General features: G+C 39.4%; 1 protein-coding gene across 1 annotated transcript in view; it reads left to right on the top strand.

The window, feature by feature from the left end:
• The first annotated feature begins 10,486 nt into the window (after positions 1-10,486).
• LOC127632883 (ubiquitin-conjugating enzyme E2 variant 1) overlaps positions 10,487-25,687 on the top strand; it is a 37,235-nt gene continuing 22,034 nt past the window's right edge. The window contains exon 1 of the mRNA XM_052111707.1: positions 10,487-10,570. Coding sequence (XP_051967667.1) covers positions 10,549-10,570 — 22 coding nt within the window. The 5' untranslated portion in view covers positions 10,487-10,548. The remainder of the gene's footprint in view (positions 10,571-25,687) is intronic.

The raw sequence follows: 25,687 nt of genomic DNA, 5'->3' as shown, positions 1-25,687 counted from the left end.
ACTTGGTTGCTAGGGTAAGCCCATCTGGTTGCTAGGCAGTTACCAGGGTGATACTTAACATGGCTCCTTGCCATCCCGAGTGAAATAAGTCAACCCTGAAGTCTCTACGATGTTCTGGAGGAGATAAATGTGATTTTTTACTTGGTTGCTAGGTTAACCTCATGTGGTTGCTAGGCAGTTACTAAGGTGATACTTTATGAGGCTCCTTGCTATCCTGAGTGAATTAAGTCAATCCTGAAGTCTCTATTATTTTCTGGTGCAGGGATAAGTGATTTTTTACTTGGTTGCTAGGGTAAGCCCATCTGGTTGCTAGGCAGTCACCAGGGTGATACTTAACATGGCTCCTTGCCATCCTGAGTGAAATAAGTCAACCCTGAAGTCTCTACGATGTTCTGGAGGAGATAAATGTGATTTGTTACTTGGTTGCTAGGGTAGTCCCATATGGTTGCTAAGCAGTTACCAGGGTGATACTTGTAAAGGCTACTTTCCATCCTGAGTGAAATAAATCAACCTGGAAGTCTCTATGATTTTCTGGTTCAGAGATACGTGATTTGTTACTTGGTTGCTAGGGTAGTCGTTGCTAGGTATTTGTCGTTGCTAGGTATTTACCAGAGTAATACTTAATGAGCCTCCATGCTATCTTGAGTGAAATAATTCAACACGGAAGTCTCTACAATTTTCTTTCGCAGAAATATGTGATTTGTTAATCGGTTGCTAGGGTAACTCATTTGGTTGCTAGGCAGTTACCAAGGTGATACTTAATGAGGCTCCTTGCCGTCCTGAGTGAAATAAGTCAACCCAGAAGTCTCTATGACATTCTGATCCTGAGATACCCATCTTAGTGTTTTTGAATGGAAGTTAAAGGGATTTGGTTGCTAGGGTGCTCTAAATGGTTGCTAGGGCATGGCTTATGCTGCGTTCACACCGGACGCGAATAGCGCGTCAGGCGCGAGTGATTTCAATGTTAAGTCAATGCAAAGACGCGTTACGCTCGTAAAAAATTCCTGCGGCGCGAATGAGGCGTAGAGCGCGGCGCGGTAGACGCGAATACGCCTCATTCGCGCGTCAAGTTCGCGCGAATGGCGCGAATTGAGCGTCTGGCGCGTTACGCGCGAATGGTGCATTTTGTGCATTCACGCGTTTGACGCGACTCGCATCTGCCGCCCGAGTTGAAAAATCTGAACTTTGGCGTCAATTCGCCGCGTTAACCAATCAGGAGCCTAGCTGCCTGCTGTCACTCAGGAGGTAAAGTGACGTAAACTCCCGCTCGGAATCTTTCATTCCAAAATCACTGACAGCTAACTTATGGAGGAAAAATTAATTCTTGCTGTAAGCAGTCACCCAGAATTGTACGATTCCACTTCATATTTTTACAGAGACAGGAACAAAAAGGACCTCGCTTGGAAGAGGGTCAGTGAGGAGATTGGGCAACCTGGTAAGTTGTAAATACAAATTAATCTTTAATATTTGTCCACTTCTTTACGATAGAAATGCTACAGTCACTGTAATTTCTTGAACAAGAACATGTGGACATCAAAACATGCAAACTCAGAGCTGAGGGTTTACAGTTTTATTGAAATTGTGATGAACAACAATTCGCATATTTAAAAAAATATTGATGTTTTGTCCTGTGTTGTATTACTCCTGTAATGTGTATAAAGACGTTGCAAAATATTTATGGGTATATTTTTTACACGCAGCATATATATATATAATTACACATTTCACTTTTTGTGTCACGTTATTGCCCTGCTAAGCAGCTAGCTATTTTTAACTATTTTCCTGCTACTTTTGAGTCACGTTATTGACCTGCTAACCAGCTAGCAAGCTGCCTTGCGCTATTTTACAATTATTTTCCCGCTTATATACAGCTACATTTTTTGCTTACAAGATATTGTTTATTCAGAGGACTTTTGCAGAAAAAAGTGGAAGAGCCTCAGGGACACATATCTGAAGGAGAAGAGGAAGGAGATGGACAAGAGGAGTGGGTCAGCAGCAGGGTCTGGGAAGAGGTGGAAGTACTCTCAGATCTTGGGATTCCTCGATCTTGGGATTCCTTAGTGGTAACATGGAGGGGGTCGAGGCCCAGATCAGAGAGGACAACCACCTAGAGGACCAGGGACAGCCTGGAGAAACGGCGTGGGAGACAGAGACTGGTGTGTTTCCAATGAATCCATATTACAAGGCATATATGCTGTCATTGTTTACAGATGAAGAAATGTAATCTCTCTATGATCATTGTTACCAACGTGTTGTATTAACATTTAATATTGTCTTGACAGAGGAAAATGATCAGAGGGGGGAAGAGGATATTCTGAGATCCCTTGCCTCTTCTCCTGTCTCCCCAGTCCCTGGTCCCTCAGCCCCTGCTGCTGAACTCACAGGTGTGTGAAGGCAATAGTACATACATACTTTTTAGCTACTGTTCATTTGCATGTTTATCTATGTACATGTCTGAAGTATAACTTGTAATTACTTGATATATAGTTCAAAACAATTTCACACTTGCATTTAAGCACTGTCTATGTCACTGACACAGATAGTATTCTCACAATATCTAGACAATTTTGTTGTTTCAATTAAATTGTTAACCTTTACTGTGAACATGAAAATCAGGTATCATCTTTCTGCCTTCTCATTGCACTGTGTATTGCTTTCACAGGCCAACAGAGGAGGAGAGCCCGACTGCGGCCCCGTGAGCGGACCCAGGATGGTCCGTCGGAGGTGGAGCAGACGCTGTTTGAGCTTCTGACACAACCTCCGGCGCGACCTCCAACCCCACCGCCACGCTCCGCTGATGAGTACTTCCTCCTCAGCCTTCTGCCTTTTCTGCAGAGCATGCCGCCTCATTTAAAAGAAACAGTTACATTTCAAATTTACAAATTTGCAATGGAAAATAGCACCATTGTGCTAAATTTGGAACAATTGGACCCCCCCACACAGTAAACTTTAAAAATAAAATAAAAAAAAAGAGGCGGCAGGCTCTGCAGGAAACGCAGAATGCCCTCCTTCCTCTTCTCCTATGCCGTTCCCTGTGGCTGTTCCACCTTCCAAGCGAGGTCCTTTTTGTTCCTGTCTCTTAATGTAAATAGTTTGCACATATTGTTCATTTTTTTCAGTTCATATTGTTATTTTATATGTTTTGCCTAAATAATTTTTTTTACGTTTTGCCTCAGTATGTTTTTTAATGTTATACCTCAAATTACTTTATATGTTTGGCCTCAATAAATTATTTTGTAATATGACTAAATGCCTGGTGTGGTTCTAATGCACAAACAAAGCAAATCCTTTATCACATAACTTGATCTCAATATATGAGACATTTTGATTTTGTATTGATTGCTATTTATTCCATATCTAAATCTAGATTATATGAAACATTATTATTGTAATGTAAAGACAACCAACATTAGTGTCTGGACAGTGTTGAATAAGGAAAAAACACAGGACAGGTTAATTACTTTTGGAGGCTGGCTCCATTTATCATCAAAACAAAAATAAATAAATAATTTAACCTGATATACTACCATGGAAAACCTGACATTTTTAAAACGTCTCAACTTAATAAATGTGCATGTTGTGGACCTGACATCCTGGAACTGGGGCTGACAACCTGGGAAAAAAAATACAAAATATAATAATAATGGACTATTTTTAGATAGTTTAGCTCTTTATAGGTTTGTGGGTGGCTCTTAAAAGAGCCGTTGTGGGGAAGTCATGAGGAGGACTTCAAACGCTACTCCGTCGGCTGCCATAGTACTGCTCCCTCCGCCGAGAAGTGTGCCATGAAGACATCCCTCACCCGGAAGGCCTCTCTGGAGGAGTTGTTGGCCGCAACCCGACTCAGACCTGGCAGTGGCTCCTCTCCAGCATGTCCCGCGCCCCTCGCAGCAGGTGCCTCTCTCCCCTCCGAACACCTCAGAAAGTTGTAGAGAAGACACGTCGCCTTCACACACTTCTCCGCAACTTCTGGGTGGACCTCGATGAGGCGGCGGTACATCCTCCACTGTGAGGAGAGGATGCCAAAGGCGTTCTCCACCACCAGCCTGGCTCTGGAGAGGCGGTAATTGAAGACACGCCTCTCTGGAGGAAGGGTGCGTCCAGGGAAGGGCCGCATGAGGTTCCTCCGCAGCGGGAAGGCCTCATCAGCCACAAAGACATGGGGCTGGGGTCCTCTTTCATCAGCACCGGGAAGAGGCTGGTCAGGAGGCAGATGAAGTGTACCAGCACGGAGAGCCTGTCCAAAGGCGGAGTTTGCCAGAATCCCACCGTCGCTGGTCCTGCCGTACCCCCCAACATCGATCACCCGGAAGCGATACCTCGCATCCACAACTGCAAGGAGAATGATGGAGAATGTTCCCTTGTAGTTGTGGAACTAGGATCCTGAGTTGGGGGGTGCCTTCATTACCACGTGCTTCCCATCCACCGCTCCACAGCATAGAGGGTAGTTCCACCGCTCCTGGAATCCTTCTGCGATGGACCTCCAGTCATCAGTGGTGGGCACAGCCATGTACTCCTCCACAAGACAGTCCCAGATTGCAGTCACAACCTGGTGGACGATCTGGCTCACTGTTGAGACACCAACCCTGAAGCTGGACGCTATGGTCCTGAATGAGTCCCCTGTGGCAAGAAACCTAGAAAATATTTTTATAAGTACACTTGTAGTTACATATTCAACTATATACAATAACCAGTCTGTTTTACTTTAATGCACCATATTTGTTTGTTTGCTAGCAATTTTGCAAGCAATTTAACAAAGTTTTGAATCTTCAAAACAAAAGGGTATATGTGTATATGGTTTAAATCACTAGTGTGCCAATAACCAATAACTGATTATCAAAAGAAAGAGTAACGTTACTACATATTGCTTACAGATAGAGACATGACAGTATCATTTTTAGGTTATAGCAGTTAACCGAGTAACGTTATCACTAGAAAGAGCACTACATATTGCTTACAGATAGAGACATTATCACGTCTGCCAAAATAATATTTTATTTTTTAGGTTAACGTTACAGCTGTTAACTGAGTATCACTAGAAAGAGCACCAACAGTGGTATCCCTACCACACAGTTTGAAAAACATTGCTAGCATAGCGTAAATTAACATATATTTAATATACTGTTGTGATACTTATCAAGTCTCCTTGCCATCCTGATTTAAATAAATCAACCCAGAAGTCTCTACGATTTTCTGATGCAGAGATATGTGATTTGTTACTCGGTTGCTAGGGTAACCCCATCTGGTTGCTAGGCAGTTACCATAGTGATACTTATCAAAACTCCTTGCATCCTGATTAAAATAAACCAACCCAGAAGTCTCTTCGATTTTCTGGTGCAGAGATATGTGATTTGTTACTCGGTTGCTAGGGTAACCCCATCTGGTTGCTAGGCAATAACCAGGGTGATACTTATCTAGGGTACTTGCCATCCTGAGTGAAAAATGTCAACCCGTAAGTCTCTAGGGTTTTCTGATGCAGAGATATGTAATTTGTTACTTGGTTGCAAGGGTAACCCCATCTGGTTGGTTGGCAGTTACCAGGGTGATACTTATCAAGACTGTTTTCCATCCTAAGTGAAATAAGTCAACCTGGAACTCTCTATGATGTTTTGGTGCAGAGATGTGATTTTTACTTGGTTGCTAGGATAAACCCACCTGATCGCTAGGTATTACCAATATGATACTTAACATTGCTACTTGCCTTCCTGAGTATAATTAGTCAACCCAGATGTGTATGATTTTCTGGTGCAGAGATAAGTGATACTTAATGAGGTTCCTAGCTATCATGAGTTTAAGAGGTCAACCAGGAAGTCTCTATGATGTTCTTTTGCAGAGATATGTGATTTGTTGCTTGGTTGCTAGGGTAACCCCATGTGATTGCTAGACAGTTACCAGATTGATATTTAATGAGGCTTCTAGCTATCCTGAGTGTAATAAATCTACCCTGAATTCTCTGCAATGTTCTGGTGCAGAAATATGTGATTATAACTGGGTTGCTAGGGTAACCCCATCTGGTTGCTATGCAGAAACAAGGTGATACTTAATTTATCTCCTTCCCATCCAATGCCAGACACTGTAATATGCTCTGGTCCCCTCCCTGCTCGTTGTGGTGATGAGGTTTATAGTATATTAGTGTCACTGAATGCCTGAGTGGTGTCTGAAGAATAAAATAGGATTTATAGACAATTGGAAGAGTTTTTGGGGTAGACCTGACCTGCTAAAGAGAGACGGACTCCATCCCTCCAGCGAAGGTGCCACTCTCCTCTCTAGTAATTTGGCTCATAGTCTTAATAATGATAGTAAATGACTAACTGGGGCCCAAGTCAGGAAGCAGACAAACTGGTTAATATGAACGTCTGCTAGCTGCCTCGAGATGTCACACAGGTCACATAAACTACAACACATAGAGACTGTATCACCTAGATATCTCATAGAGACTGTGTCTGTTCCCCGAACTACGAAACACAATACCCTCACTAAATCATTTAGAAAAAAATTTATTAAGGTCAAACTTGAACAAAACAAACAAATTAAAAATACAAATCATATAAAAATAGGGCTACTAAACATTAGATCTCTTTCTACCAAAGCACTAATTGTCAATGAAATGATTACAGATCATAGATTGGATGCGCTCTGTTTGACTGAAACCTGGCTTAAACCGGATGAATATATTAGTTTAAATGAATCTACTCCCCCAGGTTATTGTTATAAACATGAGCCTCGTCTAAAGGGTCGAGGAGGAGGTGTTGCTACAATTTACAGTGAAGTTTTTGGTGTTACTCAGATGACAGGATATAAATGAACCAATCTTTTGAACTAATAATGCTTAATGTGACACTGTCAAATATAAATAAAAAATCTCTGTCGTCTTTTACCCTTGCTACAGTGTATAGATCACCCGGGCCTTATTCTGATTTCCTTAGTGAATTTGCTAATTTTTTTTATCAGATCTTGTAGTTACTGTAGATAGAGCCTTAATTGTTGGTGACTTCAACATTCACATAGATAATGAAAATTATACATTGGGATTAGCATTTATTGATATTCTCAACTCTCTTGGAGTCAGACAAAATGTAACAGGACCAACTCATCGCCATAATCATATGCTAGATTTAATTCTTTCATATGGTGTTGATGTTGATAATATAGAAATTCTGCAGCAGAGCGATGACATCTCGGATCATTACCTTGTCTCTTGTATGCTGCAATCAACTAATGTTACTCAATTTACACCACACTATCATTCAGGTAGAACTATTCTTTCGACCACTAAAGATAGCTTCACTAATAATTTTCCAGATCTATCTCATACACTCAATAAACCCCAAAGTCCAGAAGAACTTGATGAAATAACAAAAAATTTAAATGCAGTCTTCTCTAGCACCCTTGATATTGTCGCCACACTTCTATAAAAGAAAATTTAAGAAATAAGCCCTGCACCATGGTACAATGATCACACTCATGCTCTCAAGAGAGCAGCTCGGAAAATGGAGCGCATGTGGAAAAATACAAAATTAGAAGTATTTCGTGGTGCATGGAAGGATAGTGTCTGTAGCTACAGACAGGCACTAAAAGCTGCCAGGTCAGCATATTTTAGTAAACTCATAGAAAATAACCACAACAATCCTAGGTGTTTATTCAGTACTGTGGCTAAATTGGTTAGGAATAAAGCCTCAACAGAACCAGATATTACGTCACAGCTCAAGAGTAATGACTTCATGAATTTCTTCACAGATAAAATTGAAATAATCAGAAATAAAATTGGAATTATGCAATCATCTGTCATAGCACCTCAGAAAACAGTGCCTAATAATTTTCCTCATGTGCAACTTCAATCGTTCTCTGTCATAGGTCATGAAGAGCTTACAAAACTTATCGAAACATCAAAAGCCACAACTTGTTTGTTAGATCCTATACCAACTAAGCTAATACCAAGGTATCTCCTGTAATCTCAGAACCTCTTCTTAATATCATTAACTCCTCGCTATGCTTAGGACATGTCCCAAGAAACTTTAAAATGGCAATTATCAAACCGCTTATTAAGAAGCCACAACTTGATCCTGGAGAACTTGCTAATTATAGACCAATTTCAAATCTCCCGTTTATGTCAAAAATACTAGAAAAGGTAGTATCCTCCCAAATATGTTCATTTCTACACAGAAATAGTATATATGAAGAATTTCAATCAGGATTTAGGCCTCATCACAGTACAGAGACTGCACTTATCAGAGTTACAAATGACTTGCTCTTATCATCTGATCGCGGCTGCATTTCACTTCTAGTGCTTTTAGATCTTAGTGCTGCATTCAACACGATAGATCACGACATTCTCTTGAATAGGCTGGATAATTATGTTGGAATTTGTGGAGTGGCATTAGCATGGTTTAGGTCATATTTAGCAGACCGCTACCACTTTGTCTATGTAAATGAGGAATTGTCAAACCAAACAAAAGTAAAATATGGAGTGCCACAGGGATCAGTTTTAGGGCCTCTGCTTTTCTCCATGTATATGCTTCCCCTGGGAGATATTATCAGGAATAGTGGAATAAGTTTCCACTGCTATGCTGACGATACACAACTTTATATTTCTTCAAAACCTGATGAGATTTCACAATTCTCAAAATTAGCAGAGTGTATCAATGAAATAAAAGATTGGATGGCCAGAAATTTCCTTCTACTCAATTCTGACAAAACAGAGGTTCTAATTATTGGACCAAAAAACTAAAAAAATAAGCCGCTAAAATATAATTTGACTCTAGATGGATGTACTGTTACATCATCTTCAACAGCGAAGAACTTGGGCGTTATATTTGATACCAATCTGTCCTTTGAAAATCAAATTACAAATATTTGTAGAACAGCATTCTTCCACCTAAGAAATATTGCTAAATTAAGGCATATGCTCTCTGTTCATGACCTCAAGACTAGATTATTGTAATGCATTACAATAAATAAAATTCAATTGGTTCAAAATGCAGCAGCCAGAGTGCTAACAAGAACCAAGAAATATGATCATATTAGCCCCATTTTATCATTGTTACATTGGCTACCTGTTAAATTTAGTATTAATTTAAAAATTCTATTAACTACGTACAAAGATTTGAATAGTCTAGCTCCACAGTACTTCAGTGATATTCTACCACGCTATATTCCAACACGTTCATTAAGATCGCAAAATTCTTGCCTGTTAATAGTTCCAAGAATATCAAAATCCACAAAAGGAGGTAGATCACTTTTTATATTTTGCTCCTAAACTATGAAATAGTCTCCCAAACACTGTTCGAGATGCAGACACACTCTCTCAGTTTAAGTCTAGGCTAAAGACTCATCTATTTAGCCAGGCATACACCTAATTTATCCTCCAACCCACAATTAGGCTGCTTTAGTTGGGTCTGGCAGAACCAGAAACATTGAGCATGATCTCTAAATCTGCAATAAATTGAATGGCATCTATGCTTATATTATTTTATTTGTTTCCATGTCTCAACCTCGGGACTCCTATCCTGAGGTCACCAGAACCGGCTGGATCCAGCTCCATTCCTGCTTCATGTTGGACTCCACTGCTACATGTCGCTGAATGATGATGACTAAATGCAGCCGGTGCCAGCAATACATCACTTCATACTTCACTTCAGCCAACTCCAACTTGCATCACCTCAGTCTATTGATGGACTACGATCTTGAAATGGAATGCATAGACTAACTATTGCCAACAAAAGCCTTCATCAGCCAATTAACAAGGACAATTGCATCTATGTGAACTTCTGCAATTAATCAAGATGGACTTCAAAGACATTGGTCATTAATCTTACAGTTCAAACACAATCGATGTTTAAACACTGACCCTTAACACTTACTTAGTTTAATAATTTTAAACCATGATTTTAACTATACATAAGTAATATTGGCATTATATTCATGATGTTAGTCAAAGGGGAACTGGCCCCCACAGTGAGTCTGGTTTCTCCCAAGGTTATTTTTCTCCATTCATCTACATCTTATGGAGTTTTGTGTTCCTTGCCACAGTCTCCTACAGCTTGCTGTATTTTTAAACACGATTAAGAATCGTATTTTATCTAAATTACACAATGACGATTCATCGACTTTATAGACATTACAGTTTTATCGTCTTAATGCTGATCTTCTGTAAAGCTGCTTTGAAACGATGTGTGTTGTAAAAGGCGCTATACAAATAAAATTTAATTTAATTTAATTGAAGATAACCGGAGTAGGCAGAGATGAGATGGTGATGTCATCAAGAACGCTGCTGTCCAATTGCAAAATCACCGGACTGCGTTCTCCCGTCCTCGAGAGTATGTTCTCCCAAGTCGAACTTGCAAAGTCCGAACTACTAAGTATGCGAGTCCGAAATTGGCGTACTTGATATTGAGAACGCCCAGGGACTCGATTTACCAGGTGGACTCAATTTATCATGGCAGCGGGACGTTGCTTTCCACAACACTAAACCACGCCCCATGCCATGACGCGTTGCCTGACGCGTGCCTGTGTACTGTTACGTGCTCGTCCCCGCTGCTGAGCAACAAGATGGCGGCCGCCGCCGGATCAGGTAAATTAGAAAGAACAACAACATCAAAAAACAAAAACAATTGTGTTTAAATAAATGTGTCTGCGGTGTGTACAATTAGTGATATGACAACACACTGCAGAAAGAATACTTTCTCTAAAGTGTATAATCATGCCTGTGTTTATACGGTCTCATTATAAATGTGGGTGTGTTTGCGCAGCATTAGCCCGTCAAACCCTTGTCATTTATCCGCTTAAATGTCGATTCAGTTTATGTTTTGAGTCTGTTTTAAATAACTTATGACTGTATTAACATAACTTACAAATGTATTGACCCTACTGTAAACGGTTACATGTGCAACAGGTTTTAATTAAAATCGTCAATTTTGTCAGTTAGCATGTAGCTTATTCAACTGCAGCGTCATGATAGAGAAAGAACACAATTCACGGGCTGTCTCCAAACCCAGTGAGCTGCTGCCTACCTAGTCTGCTGTTTTGGGCATATGTGTCTTCCTAGTCCTCTGAACTCCTTGGGTTGAATAACGCTTATTAGGAAAGCATGTACCTAGGTGTTGTGTCTGTCATGATGACAAAACCTGTGTTTAGAAGTTAGCTTGTTTTGATGTCGTGCCCATAAATGCTGTCTATGTGGACGGTTTACCTTGGCGGTTATAACTTTTCAAAATATTTTTCATGAAATAAATTGGTAGCTCGTTCAAATAATCCATCTAATAATCTTAATTTGAATTTCTTTCAAAGATTAAGTAAATGCTATTAACTTTGGCAAATCTAATCATAGTGTAAGTCTAAAGTTCATAATTAGAGGTGCTCATTAGCTGCCTGGTATCTTCTAAACAAAATGATTTAGCAGTGTAAATCAAGCAAATTTATTTATATTAAAAAAAAATTACATATTGAGTGTATATTTATAACATTATTCTTATTGTTATATTACCATGGAATTAGTTTTAAAAAACGAATTACCAGAGCTGCGAGGGGGATTTCTATTAACGCTGCTGAGAGAGTGACAGTAAATGTGGCATTTTCTAGGGATGGGCAATGCCACTTATATTCTTTTTGATCCGATACCAATAATTTCAAGTCCAATATCGTCAATACCAATACTTCTATTAAATTTATATTTCTGCGATTACTTGGGATAAAATGTGTAATTTAAAATAATATTTTTTTGTCATAATTCATCATCATTTTATTTAATTGTTTTGCCTAAACAGAAATTTTTTAGAATTTTGTTTTGTTTACCCTACAAAAATTAACAATTTCACTAAAGTAACTATAGTTTAACCATGGTGTTTAGTTAAACCATAGTTATCACACAATTAACCATGGTAACTACTACAATATTACAGTAGTAAAACAATGGGTTCAGCCCAAAAAAAACATGGTAAACATTTAGTAAAACCATGGTTAACAATTTGTTAATTACTTCTTAACTACAATTACACACAATTATAAGAAATAAGAAATGTTACCTTTAGATATGTTATTTTAACATGAATTTACTCAAGAAGCTGTGGTGTAGTAGTGTCTGAAGAGTAAATTTATGAAAAACGCATGCATCCAATCTCTAAAATTAATTTACATTTATACATATTTCATGTAAAATGTGTAAGATTTGTTTTGCCCATTAAAATTGGGACTGTTGTAATTAGTCCCGCATAAGCTTACAATATGTATATCAGGGTAAGTTTCTTGTTGGCATGGTGTAGAGTACACGGCTAAGAACAATGGTATGGTAACTTCATGTTAAATATGTATTTAAATTAATAGGTGTCATTAATGTTCCTTTTATTAGGCTGCTATGAAAATTGTTAATACTTCATTATTATTCTAACTAATAAACTAATTCATAATACGCAATAAACTGTTTAGCATTGTAGCTAATATGAGTAGTGATGTTCGCGTTAACATGTTATCCCATATTGTATTACCATATGTAGCCTACATAAAAGTTAATGGTTATTTTTTATTATTATTTGTGTGCTGTTATGTGCTTTTCTGTGTAGAGTGAATTTGTTTTCCTACTTAGAAATATAAATGTAACTTATTTGATATCACAAGAAAAAGGCATCACCGACAGCAGTAAAAGACAAAAAAAAAGAAGAAAACATTTTCTTGCATCAGTTAAATTTAAATGTATATACATATATTAATGCTTAGCAGTGCAAATTATAGTGCATAAGATGCTGAAAAAGTCCCGCCCTTTACTAAAACGGAAAATATGATTGGTTAGCAAATATCTAATTGCAGCTGAAATGAACGTTCTGATTGGTGGATCAGTTTAGTCCGACTGTCTGTCTTGCCAGTGCTCCCCAGTGCATATCAATGTGCATTTAGAGAGAATCTCTGTACATTTTTAAAAAAATAATATACTAAAACACAATTCACTCAGCGATGCTGCAGCATCGTGTTATTAGATTGTAAAAGTTCAGGTTCAAAAGCCTACTCTTTGTTCTGGTGGCAACACGTATTATCACTTATGGTTGGCATACGCAAAATCTTAAAACTGATAGGAGGGCATACAATGAATGCCTGCGTATGCCCTAGACTACATGATCAGAAGCTGTTTCTCTGATTTTCTATCATTACCTCTACAACGCACTGATCCGTCTTGTTTGAACGAGTCTTGTGACTGTGTAAGTGCTTGTATGCTTGTGTTTTTCAGCATTTATGAATGTTAAGATGAGTGGAAGAAGAAACAGCTCTCATCCTGCACAAGTATTTGCTAATATAGCCTAATCTATTTTATTTCAATATTTTGCTTGCGGTAACCAAATAATAATAATGTCCCTAGTTAAAAAATAAATAATTTAGAATCTATATTTTTGTGTGAGGATCGATATTTTTGAGACAACATCAGTATCGGAAGTGTACATCTTTAGCATTTTCTCCCATCTGACTTGCTTAATCCACCGCTCTCTATTTTTAATCTCTTCTGGAAAGTCATTAAAACTTTGATTTGATGAAAATGTTTTTTTTTTTTTTTTTGGTTTTGGAGCAAATGGGTAAGTGAAAGTAATATTTGCTGTGGTCTCCCATTCACCACTGTCGAAGTTTACCCTGCAAACGTTTACTTCCTTGTTCCAAAACCTGGAGTCTGAAAAAGGTCTATTACATATTTTAATACTATTGTTATTCATGTTACGATAAATTATAGTAATTTTTAAAACAACACAAATAATACGTAGCCCTAATTTCTTATTTCCTGTTTTGTAATTTCAAAACATTAAGGGGTGAATTCATTAAACCAGTGTTTGCCAAGCACTGTGCCTAGTGTGCCGTGAAAGATTGTCAGGTGTGCCTTGGAAAATTATCAAATTCCACACAATAAATAAATCCATGAAAAAAACTATTATTTCATGGACCCAAACACCTCACCTTTCTGAGAAATTTGCTGTTTTGAAACCATAATCAGTCACTTTTGTGATTGTGAAGAGCAATGATTACTGTGCAAAAGTGACTGATATTTATACGCGTTAAGTATACATGACATTTCACATGACTTGTGTCAGTGCTGCAGAATACATTGTCTTGAAGTGACTTTACACCAAAGTGTTTTTCACACGTTTTTGCTTCACCAATAATGTCTTTGAGAGAACTAGGTGACAATAAATATTTAAAAACTGTCCAAAATTGTGAAGGGATATTGAATGTCTTTGATTAAATATTACCTTATCATTTACGAATATCAGAGACCCCAGTTATTGAACTAATTTAAATTCACCAAGAAAAAGCTTAGACCTAAACATAAATGAGTCCTTTTATTACTTTCTGCTATCAAAGCAACTGCAAGCTTTTTTCTCTCTTCCAAATACATGTTTTCAATGTTTATTGTGCACACCTCTTTGTGCAAAACGCTTTTTTACATTGTAAAGTCGTAAAATTGCATCTCTGTGACACTTTGTGCAACTCTTGTGATGTGGAGGGCAATGCGGTGCTTGACGCTGGCGTTGAACAGAGCGTTGACGCCTCGACTCAACTCATGTGAAATGCGCTTTACAATGACGAAAGAACATTATTGAAACTCAAAATTTGTATTATTTGCCTATTATTGTGGTCTTTTCTGATAAAAGCCATGCTCAGCAGTTTAAATAGGCTACTTCAAGAAAATTATACTGTAGATCTTCTTTGTGTTTATAATTCTTATAGCCTACTGAAGTCAGTAGATTTGTAGCTGTGCAAGTTTTAATAAAGGAGATATTAAGGATGTTATTGAAACTCACTATTATTGTTGTCTTTTGGATGAAAAATAATGCTCAGACTGAAGGAAGACAATAGATCTGCTTTGTTCTTTTAGTGCTTACACTATAATGTCTCTAGGTAGATTTCAGTCGTGTATGACAAAATGATTAAATGACTCACTCATAGCACATAAAACGCTCATTTGTCGCCACCCAGTGACATTTCCAGAAGGGGTTACTGAACCAATCAGTTAATAAAATTGAACAAATTTGTGAAAAAGAAGCAAGCCTCACCAAAATACTCGTTGTTTTGCAGATAATTCTACACGATTGTAAACTTGAATAAACTTGAATCACTAAAATAGCTGGAATTGGTGCTTTTAGCTTATTTAAAAAATAAAAAATAAATATCCCCAGAAATTATTTTTGTTGACCAGTGATTGTCTTACGCTTTTAGCATTTGCATCCCTGTAATTTGTTGTCATTGCAAGAACATATCTACAAATTAGAAAAGAAGAAATTTTTTTGTTTTTCTTTACCCATTTTGCACTCTTTGAATGACAGTTATCACCTTTCAGCCATCTGAAGCTCTTACAATGGATGGTAATTGTCTTCTAAGGGAATAGTTCATAGGCATGATCACTGAATAGAACGTTAACACAGGAGCTGGATGAGATGAAAGCTGATGCAGTTATGTTTGTTTTTAATTCAGTTTTTTGGGATGTACGGCACGAGTAAACGTTCTTTATTCTTTGTTTAGTAGGGATGGTGTAATATATTGAATTTCGATATATTGCAAACCAAAAAAATTCTGAACCATTTAGAGAAAAAATTGTAAGCATTGTTTTCTGTCCATGTGATCATAAATGAAATCACCCGTCAAACATCATCTCTTATTGCTTGATTTTACCCCTACTACAATTTTTTTTTCCTACACTGTTTCTGGGGTTTGTACAAGGTCCAATTGAAGTGCTTAAAGTGCTTGAATTTAGCTCTTGAATACCTGGAAAATCACCTTGTTTTGTGGAAAAGTTTTTTAGATTAAAACGGGCCATTTCTTTCATGTAATGTGTGCATCAAAGATGAGATCCTGCTCTCTTTCTGTTCTTTACAGTCAGATAAAAAAATAATTTATTTTAATCACAAATAGCATGGATATGCTAAAAAATACAAGCCTTTTCTCTCATTAATAAATTAACCGCAACACCTGTGAGGTGTGTGTTAAACTCTTAAATTGACAGTACCATTATAGCGCTTGTTATGCAAAAAAAAATTAAACAATGTTATTACTTGTAAATTGTACCCATTATTTCAAACATTGACAGCTCATATCATTATTCTGTATTAAATTTCAATAAATAATATTAATTAGGGCTGGCCGATAAAACTATATCAGTATTTATTGCGATTTAAAAAAACTCCATGATATCGACGATAAGCTTTTGAGTCATTTTCGATATTTATTACTGTATGAAGTTGCTATAGCCCCCGGTACACAGGTCACCGCGTTCCGGATCCCAGATTGATTCCATCTTGATTGCAAGACATCATGACGACGGTTGCACCCTCTCATCGTATCTAGTGAGCAGCACGACAAAACAACAGTGCCGTTACATCATATCTGATCTTTCTGCACTGTATTCTTTAAGATTTTTCTCTAGCACTGAAACACGCTTCACTGATGCCTTATCCCGGTTCCTCTTTTCCCCACTTGTGAGTAAACATAAGGTGCATGTTTCCAGAGCACCTTTAGTTTTTTCTTTCTAAATTTAGTTTTAGTAATCAGCATGTTCCAAGCCTTTAATAATAAACAAATAGATTTCTGTTCTAGAAATCACATTTTCTATCTAATTCTAATTTTGTGACATTATTCAGATTTCATCATCTCTGACAAGGATGAAATAAAACAATTACCGTACTAGTTTGTAGCCTAGTCTTTCTCACTTTAATTAAAATAGAAAAATGGTCCATTCAGACTTTTACATTTTCAAAAGTTTCTCTCTGGAGATACCCCTGAACCCCCATACAGTATCATTCCTCAGTCACAAGGGTTTCTACGCCCCTATACTTTGATATCTGTATGTAAAGAAATATGAAAATAATTGTAATGTACAAATATATATATATATATATATATATATATATATATATATATACACACCTTCATTATGATTCAAAATGAACAGATCATCTTATAACATTCATATCCAACTGCACTCAACTGATAAACTCTTTATAGATATAAACATTCCCTTTTGAACATATTTTGTTTATAGAATATAAATATTGTAATATTTTCATAGAAGATCCCTCAGACACCACTGCATTGGCTGTGTCTGGGCCCCCAACCCAGTTTTGTAAAGACTATTTAGAATGTTTTACGATTTAGTTTGCTCTTCTTTTTTTGGAAATTCAAAAAAATGTGCAATGTGCAAATGCGATTGTGTATCAGGATAAATATCGATATCGAATGATATGAAAACAATTATCATATTTTTTGCCATATTGCCCAGCCCTAATAAAAATGTGATCATAATAATTAAGACAAATTATTAAAACATACTTTTTCAGGTCAGGTTCAGTTCTATTGCTTGTTCTGCTCCTGAACAGCTATTTTTGAAGGCTTATTTGTGTGTGATCTTTTCTTATAGAGAGAGGTATTTGAGGAACTCTTATTATTTCTGATTATCAGTTTTTATTGATTCATACAGATAACAAAGAAAAGCAAAACATTTAAATGTTATTCATATATATTATATGAATAACATTTAACCCAGCTCTGTTCCCCAGACTCTGAATTAGCAGGGAGTAATACACTGATGCCTCATGACCTTTTCCAAAAGCAGTAATCACCGCTCCCAGAGTATCCGCCGCTTTAGGGGGTATATGCTGCTCCGAAAATAGTACAGATCAGGTGCAGCAGCTGTAAATTCCTAAAGAACTGAGATCTGGGAATCCCAAAATGTTGAACCAAATTTTCAAAGTGTCTTTGCTGTCAAATTGCTTGAAATAAGAGAAGTTGACATCTATAGGGAGAGAATGTAGCAGGTAGTTGAGTTTTGGAATATAATTCATTTTAATAACATTAACCTTCCCAATCATTATAGAAATGTAATGAAGCCCACATCGTTTGAAAACCTTTTTATTAAAGGGTCAAAATTAACTATAAATCACACAAATTTGCTGGGAAGAAAATACCCAAATACTTGATTCCCTGTTTGGGCTACTGGAAGGTGCCTGGCTAAAAAGCCGTTACAGGGCAGTACACTGTCAGAGCCAGAGCTTTGGATTTAGACCAATTAACTCCTAGTATCCTGAGAACTTAGAAAAGAAAGAAAGAAATAATTCTGTGGAGGCAAGGCATAGATCTAATTGGATTTGAGACGAATAATAAAATATCATATGCGTAAAGCAAAAGCTTATGCGCCTTACCTCGTGCCACCACCCCTGGAAAATCATCTTCCTTTCCTATTGCTGCCGTTAATGGTTCCAGGGCAAGACAGAACAATAATGGGGAAAGAAGGCAACCCTGCCGGCTGCCCCTATCCAGAGTAAAATAATCAGAAATGAATCCATTCGTTTGTACCGCCACTACCAGGTGTCTACAAAGTAATTTCATCCATCCAATAAAAGTATTCCTGTACATTTCCAAAATCTTAAAAAAATAATCCCATTCTACCATATCAAACACTTTCCGAAGTGAGATGGCAATGACCAGAGTCTGATCATTCGCCACTGACCACATATTATTGATGAAACGCCTAATGTTATCAGCCTGATCTAAATGTATAAGAGTTGTCATAACCTAATTGGTTAGCCAAAATTGTTGACAATATTTTAACGTCTAGCTGGATCAGGTCTAGCTAACTCTTGCACTCACTTGGATCTTTTGTCCTTTTTAAGAATCAGACTGATCCGGGCTCTCATTATGGTTGTAAATTTTCCATTCTTTAATGATTCCGTATAAACTTCTAGAAAAGTGGAGCCAATTCTGTAGCATAAGTTCTAAAAAAAACTCAGTGGCAAAGCCATCTGGCCCATCAAGGCCAAAACTCCACCTTCCACGACAAAATAGTATGATCTGTATTTCAATCATTTTAATTCTTTGGCCATTTAGATGACATTTGCCTCTGCCTCAGCACTTTTGGTATTCCCTTCCAACTTCTTTGGCCATTTAGATGACATTCAGCTCTGCCTCGGCACTTTTGGTATTCCCTTCCAACTCCACGGGTGCTCGTGCTTTGGATTTTTTGGTCAATGAGGCATACTGTATGAACCTGCCCCTAAAAACCACCTTAAGTGCCTCCCAAGCCATGCCCACAGAGGATACTTACATTGATTTCAGCCTTCAACATTTGTTTGAATTCAGGATTTTTCAAAAGGGATTGTTTAAAGTGCCTACTATGTGATTTCCTTTTCTCCATATATGGCAACACCTCTAAACTCACTAGGGAATGATCTGAGACTAATGTTTCAAATTGAGCAATCAACAACAGATGAAATAAGGGACTTTGATATAAAAAAAATAAAACATTCTAGAATAAATCTTATGGGCTGTGAAAAAAATTATAGTCCCTACCAGATGGGTTCAAAAGTCTCCAAATATCTGTTAGACCAAGATTTTTACACATCCTTTTAACTGTCAATGTTGGTCAAGTCAAGTGGTTTTTATTGTCGTTTCAACCATATACAGTTAGTACAGTACACAGCAAAACGAGACAACGTTCCTCCAGGACCATGGTGCTACATAAAAACAACAAAGGACCAACACAGGACCACATGAGACAACACAACAAAATAAAATACCTATATATATACCTATATAAAGTGCATGTGCAAAGTACAGGACAGTACAACAAATTACTGACAATGAACAGGACAGTAGACACAGTGCAGCGCCGACCAGTACTCAGTAGTGCAAAAAACGTAAACATAACATACTATGAGATAGTGTTCTATGCACATAGCAGTTATTGAGGTAGCAGACAGTTATAAAGTGGCAGTAATTAAAGTGCAATTCAGGACATGTGTGTGTGTGTGTGTGTGTGTCAAACCAGTCTCTGAGTATTGAGCAGTCTGATGGCTTGGGGGAAGAAGCTGTTACGCAGTCTGGCCGTGAGGGCCCGAATGCTTCGGTACCTCTTGCCAGACGGTAGGAGGGTAAAGAGTATGTGTGAGGGGTGTGTGGGGTCGTCCACAATGCTGGTTGCTTTGCGGATACAGTGTTTTTTGTAAATGTCTTTGATGGAGGGAAGAGAGACCCCAATGATCTTCTCAGCTGTCCTCACTATCCTCTGCAAGGCTTTGCGGTCCGAAACGGTGCAAGTCCCAAACCAGGCAGTGATGCAGCTGCTCAGGATGCTCTCAATAGTCCCTCTGTAGAATGTAGTGAGGATGGGGGGTGGGAGATGTGCTTTCCTCAGCCTTCGAAGAAAGTAGAGACGCTGCTAGGCTTTTGTTGGTGATAGAGCTGGTGTTGAGGGACCAGGTGAGGTTCTCCGCCAGGTGAACACCAAGGAATTTGGTGCTCTTGACGATCTCCACAGAGGAGCCGTCGATGTTCAGCGGAGTGTGTTCACCTTGTGCTCTCCTAAAGTCAACAACCATCTCTTTTGTTTTGTCGACATTCAGGGACAGGTTGTTGGCTCTACACCAGTTCGTCAGCCGCTGCACCTCCTCTCTGTATGCTGACTTGTCGTTCTTGCTGATGAGACCCACCACGGTCGTGTCATCGGCGAACTTGACAATGTGGTTCGAGCTGTGCTTTGCTGCACAGTCGTGAGTCAACAGAGTGAACAGCAGTGGACTGAGCACACAGCCCTGGGGGGCCCCAGTGCTCAGTGTGGTGGTGGTGGAGATGCTGTTCCCGATCCGGACTGACTGAGGCCTCCCAGTCAGGAAGTCCAGGATCCAGTTGCAGAGGGAGGTGTCCAGGCCCAGCAGGTTCAGCTTTCCAATCAGGTGCTGGGGAATGATTGTGTTGAATGCTGAGCTGAAATCTATGAACAGCATTCAAACGTATGAGTCCTTATTGTCTAGGTGGGTGAGGGCCAGATGGAGGGTTGTGGCGATGGCATCGTCCGTTGAACGGTTTGGACGATACGCAAACTGTAGTGGGTCTAGTGAGGGGGGCAGCTGGGTCTTAATGTGCCTCATGACGAGCCTCTCGAAGCACTTCATGATGATGGGTGTAAGTGTGACGGGACGGTAGTCGTTGAGGCAGGACACTGAAGACTTCTTTGGCATGGGGACGATGGTGGTGGCCTTGAAGCACGTAGGAACGACGGCGCTGCTCAGAGAGATGTTGAAGATGTTGGTAAGAACATCTGCTAGCTGGTCTGCACATCCTCTGAGCACTCTGCCAGGAATGTTGTCTGGTCCAGCAGCCTTCCGTGGGTTGACTCTACGTAGAGTTTTCCTCACATCTGCCGTGGTAAGACAGAGCACCTGGTCGTTGGGAAGGAGGGGTGGTCTTCCTCGCCACCACGTCGTTCTGCACTTCAAACCGAGCGTAGAAGTCGTTCAGCGCATCTGGAAGGGAGGCATCTTTGTCACAGGCAACTGATGTTGTCCTGTAGTTTTTGATGGCCTGGATGCCCTGCCACATGCGCCACGTGTCACCGCTGTCCTGGAAGTGACTGTGGATTCTCTGGGCGTGTGCGCGCTTTGCCTCTCTGATTGCCCGTGACAGTTTGGCCCTAGCTATTCTTAGGGCTGCCTTATCGCCTGCTCTGAAGGCGGAGTCTCGGGACCTCAGCAGCGTGCGCACCTCCGCAGTCATCCACGGCTTCTGGTTGGAGCGTGTGGTGATGGTCTTGGAGAAAGTGGCATCATCAATGCACTTGCTGATGTAGCTGGTCACTGATGCTGTGTATTCCTCCAAGTTGGTAGAATCGCCATATGTTGCAGCCTCCCTGAACATGTGCTAGTCAGTACACTCAAAACAGTCCTGAAGAGCAGAGATGGCTCCTGCTGGCCAGGTTTTCACCTGCTTCTGAAGCAGTTTTGTGCGTCTGACGAGCGGTCTGTATGCTGGAATTAACATAACAGAGATGTGGTCCGAGTAGCCGAGGTGGGGGCGGGGCTCCGCCCAGTACGCACCTGGGATGTTTGTGTAAACAAGATCAAGCGCGTTCGCCCCTCTCGTTGCAAAGTCCACATACTGATGGAATTTAGGGAGCACTGTCTTGAGATTTGCATGGTTGAAATCTCTGGCGACAATAAACAGTCCGTCGGGGTGAGCGTTCTGCAGTTCGCTCATAGCCCCATACAGTTCACAGAGCGCTTCTTTAGCGTTAGCGCTGGGGGGAATGTAAACTCCGGTTATGTAAAAAGTGGTGAATTCCCGTGTTAGATAAAAAGGTCTGCATCTAACAGTCACAAGCTCCAACAGCAATGAACAGTAACTAGAGACTAGCATAGAGTTCTTGCACCATTCTGTGTTGATGTAAACACACAAGCCACCACCGCGAGTCTTACCGCAGAGAGCTGTATTTCTGTCGGCACGAAACGAAGTGAGCCCGTCTAGCTGAATGGCGGCATCCGGAACTCTGTCGCTGAGCCACGTCTCCGTGAAAACAAAGACGCAGCAATCTCTAAACTCACGCTGCGTAGCCTGCTGGAGTCGGATATAGTCCAGTTTATTGTCCAGGGAGCAAACATTTGAGAGCAGGATAGACGGGAGAGCCGGCCGGCTAGGGTTTGTTTTTAGCCTAGCATGAACCCCCGCCCTCTTGCCGCGCTTCCGCTTTCTCGCACACTGCTTGCGACGTCCTCTCCCCCGGCATCAGGCGACGCGGAGGACTGGAGGCCTGGTCTCCGCAGCAAGCAGAGTACGCGTAGCGCCTCCTGCAGGTCATCATGCAGCTTGGTTTTTGCATGAGTCTTATAGTTTAGTAGTGTCTGGTGATGGTAGACACGAACACCGGTTGCTCCGATGTCCATGTGCTGCAAAAGTCGGGCTTTTTTAACAAAAATAGCACCATTGTGGATCCGGAGTGGCCGCTGCGCGCTACCGCGCCGCCATCTTGGATCACGATTTTATTCTGTATTTGGGGGGCTTGCACACATTTGCTTCACTGTGATCAAGGACTGAGTCCATCCAAAGATACCCCTCATGACATAGTATTGGGAGTGCCAGCGGCTTGCAACATCCCTTCCAGATTTTTAAAAAAGCCATGATCATCAATGTTAGGTGCGTAAATATTAGCCAAAATAAGACTTTGCCCCTGAATTTCTGCTAAAACAATAATGACTCTTCCTAATTTATCTTTAATCTGATTGAGACATTTGAATTGTAGATGTTTGCTTATCAGTGTAATGACTCTGCTCTTACTTGAGCCAGCACTAAAGAAAATATGTCCATCCCATATCTTCTCAAAATGTTCAGCTTTCTGTGGGGAAGATGCATATCTTGAAGAAACACTATCATATTTCTTGCACTTAAGAAGAGAAATAAACTTCCTTATTTTTATGGGGTGCCCCAACCCATTTACATTCCACGTGGAGAGAGACAATCCACTCAAATTAACATTTTACATTTTGACGTATGAGGAAAAAATAGATTGTGTCTCAAACAATAAATTATAAAGACCACATTCCATCATTAGTGCAACAATCAAACCCCGAACTTCCCCCAGAAAAAAGTGTGCAATAACCCTGTGCCCGACAGCGCCAACTGACGTCCATCCCTCTAAACTCAAACAGTCGCCTAGGATATCCCCTGACAACTTTGCTGTTGGATTGCTCAAGTCTGGTGTTTCTATACAAATGTTGTGACAATCTATAAAAAAACTTCAGCCAATAGGCAGAATAAACACAAAGAACGTGTAGATTCATCCACATAACTGTCCTGAAGGTGTGTTATTCAACAAAATTAACTCTAGCCACTATGCGGAACCAGCACAAAAAGAAAGAAAAAGGCATTCCGTTTCATCGGACAGTCAAATAAATTTTCAGTGAGCCAGCCCATTCAGCAGCTGCATGAGTGCAACAAATGACCTAATTATTCCAATGTCTTGCAAGAAATACTCCACAAAACAAACTCCAACCAGTAGGAGGCATAAGCACAAAGAACGTGCAGAATCATCCACAAAGCAGTCCCAAAGGAGTTTACTCCACAAAACAAACTCCAACCGCTTGGCAGAACCAGCAAAAAAAAAAAGAAACAAAAAAGGTGCTCTGTTTCCTCAAACAGTCAAGTGAATGTTCAGTGAGATGGTCCATTCGACTACAATGCGAGTACCACAAAATAATTTACTCCATTGACTTTATGAAGGACATTGCTTGCTGGGGACATGTGAAAGTTTTATGGCTATCCTTGGCATCTATTCTCATTTTGGCTGGGAACATCTGTGCAAAATGGAACTTCCATTGATGTAAGAGTTTCTTGGATTCCTTGAATCGATCACCTGTCTCTTGTCGAATTCACAAATTCTGGGGAAAAGCAATGGGTGAAAATTGATTTGTACTCTCAAATTTTAATTTGGCAACACTTTACAAAAAGGTTCCATTTGATAACGATAGTTAACTACATCAGTTAATATGAACTAACAATAAACAACACTTTTATATAATCTGTTAACCTTTGTTAATTTTAATTTCAACATACAGTATACTAATACATTTTCATAGGTCGTAAGCTCCTATGAAACCTTGTGAGCTCTCTTGATTTCCAGCTTGTGGTCTGTTATGTCAAGCAGATTCGGAAAAACCCCGTCCAGGATTTTCACCACATTCACCACATTTCACTCTTCGGCTTCAGGAATTCCGACGATCCAGACGTTATTCCGCCGGCTACAGTTCTCCATGTCGCTCCAAATACACCTTTGTCGCTAGCGGATTAGCAGCTAATTCCCTCTCAGATGACACCAGATAGTCTATCTGTTTCTCGATATATTCCTCACTCTTGTAACCACCTCAGATAATTTAGTCTCCATGGCAGTGATCGATCGACATATTACAGCAAGATCCTCCAAGTCAGCATTGCCAACATGTTCAACATTTCTCGCCGAATTTCCCTAATTTCTCCGACCAAATCAACTCCCGGGCTCGGGGCCTGCTCAGTGGTGTCAGCTTGAGCACTGTGGGAGGGCGGGTCCGGGTCGTGATTCTACACACCCGGTCCCTTATCAGGCTAATTGAGCCTCCGAGAGGGATAAAGGCCAACTGCGGAGGATTGTGCGGTAGAGAGAGAGATTGTTGACTTAATGTTGTGGCTGATCAGTGTACATTGTAATACTATTAATACTGTAACATTATAATACTATTAATATTGTAACATTAATAAATTATACATAATGAAAACATATCTATCTTTAATATGTGTATCTGTTTTGAATAATAAACAACAAAAGTGATTCGCAGCGAGGTTCTCTCAGGCTTTATCTGTGATATTAAACAGCTGTTTTAAAGCAATTGGTGAAAATGTATTTGTAATCTCAAATTAATGGTTTACCCAAAAATGAAAATTTGGTAACCCTTTACAAAAAGGTTCCATTTGATAACAATAATAAACACCACTTTTATATAATTTATTAACCTTTGTTAATTTTAATTCCAACATAGAGTATATTAATACATTTTCATACATTAAAAAAAAGTTGTATATGTTAACATTAGTTCATATACTATGAACTAACAATGAACAATTGTATTTTTTTTAGTAACTAACATTAAGATGGATAAATGCTGTAAAATGTTGTTAGTTCATGATGGCTAATGCCTTATCTAATGTTAATGAATGGAACCTTATTGTAGTGTTACCAAAAATGTATGTGGATGCAAACCTGTCTGACTTTTATATCTTCCGTGGAACTCAAAAGGAGATGTTAGGGAGAATGGAAGTTTCAGTCTCATTTCACCTTTATTTTATGGCAGTGAGAGTGAATAGTGACTGTGACCAACATTCTGCCAAAATTCTAATTTTGTGTTCCTCAGATGAGTGAAATGAGGGTGAG

Source organism: Xyrauchen texanus, chromosome 39 (genome assembly GCF_025860055.1).
Source record: "Xyrauchen texanus isolate HMW12.3.18 chromosome 39, RBS_HiC_50CHRs, whole genome shotgun sequence".
NCBI classification, from domain to species: Eukaryota; Metazoa; Chordata; class Actinopteri; order Cypriniformes; family Catostomidae; genus Xyrauchen; species Xyrauchen texanus.
Note: the sequence above shows the minus strand (reverse complement) of the source record. Positions and strands in the feature narration are given on the sequence as shown.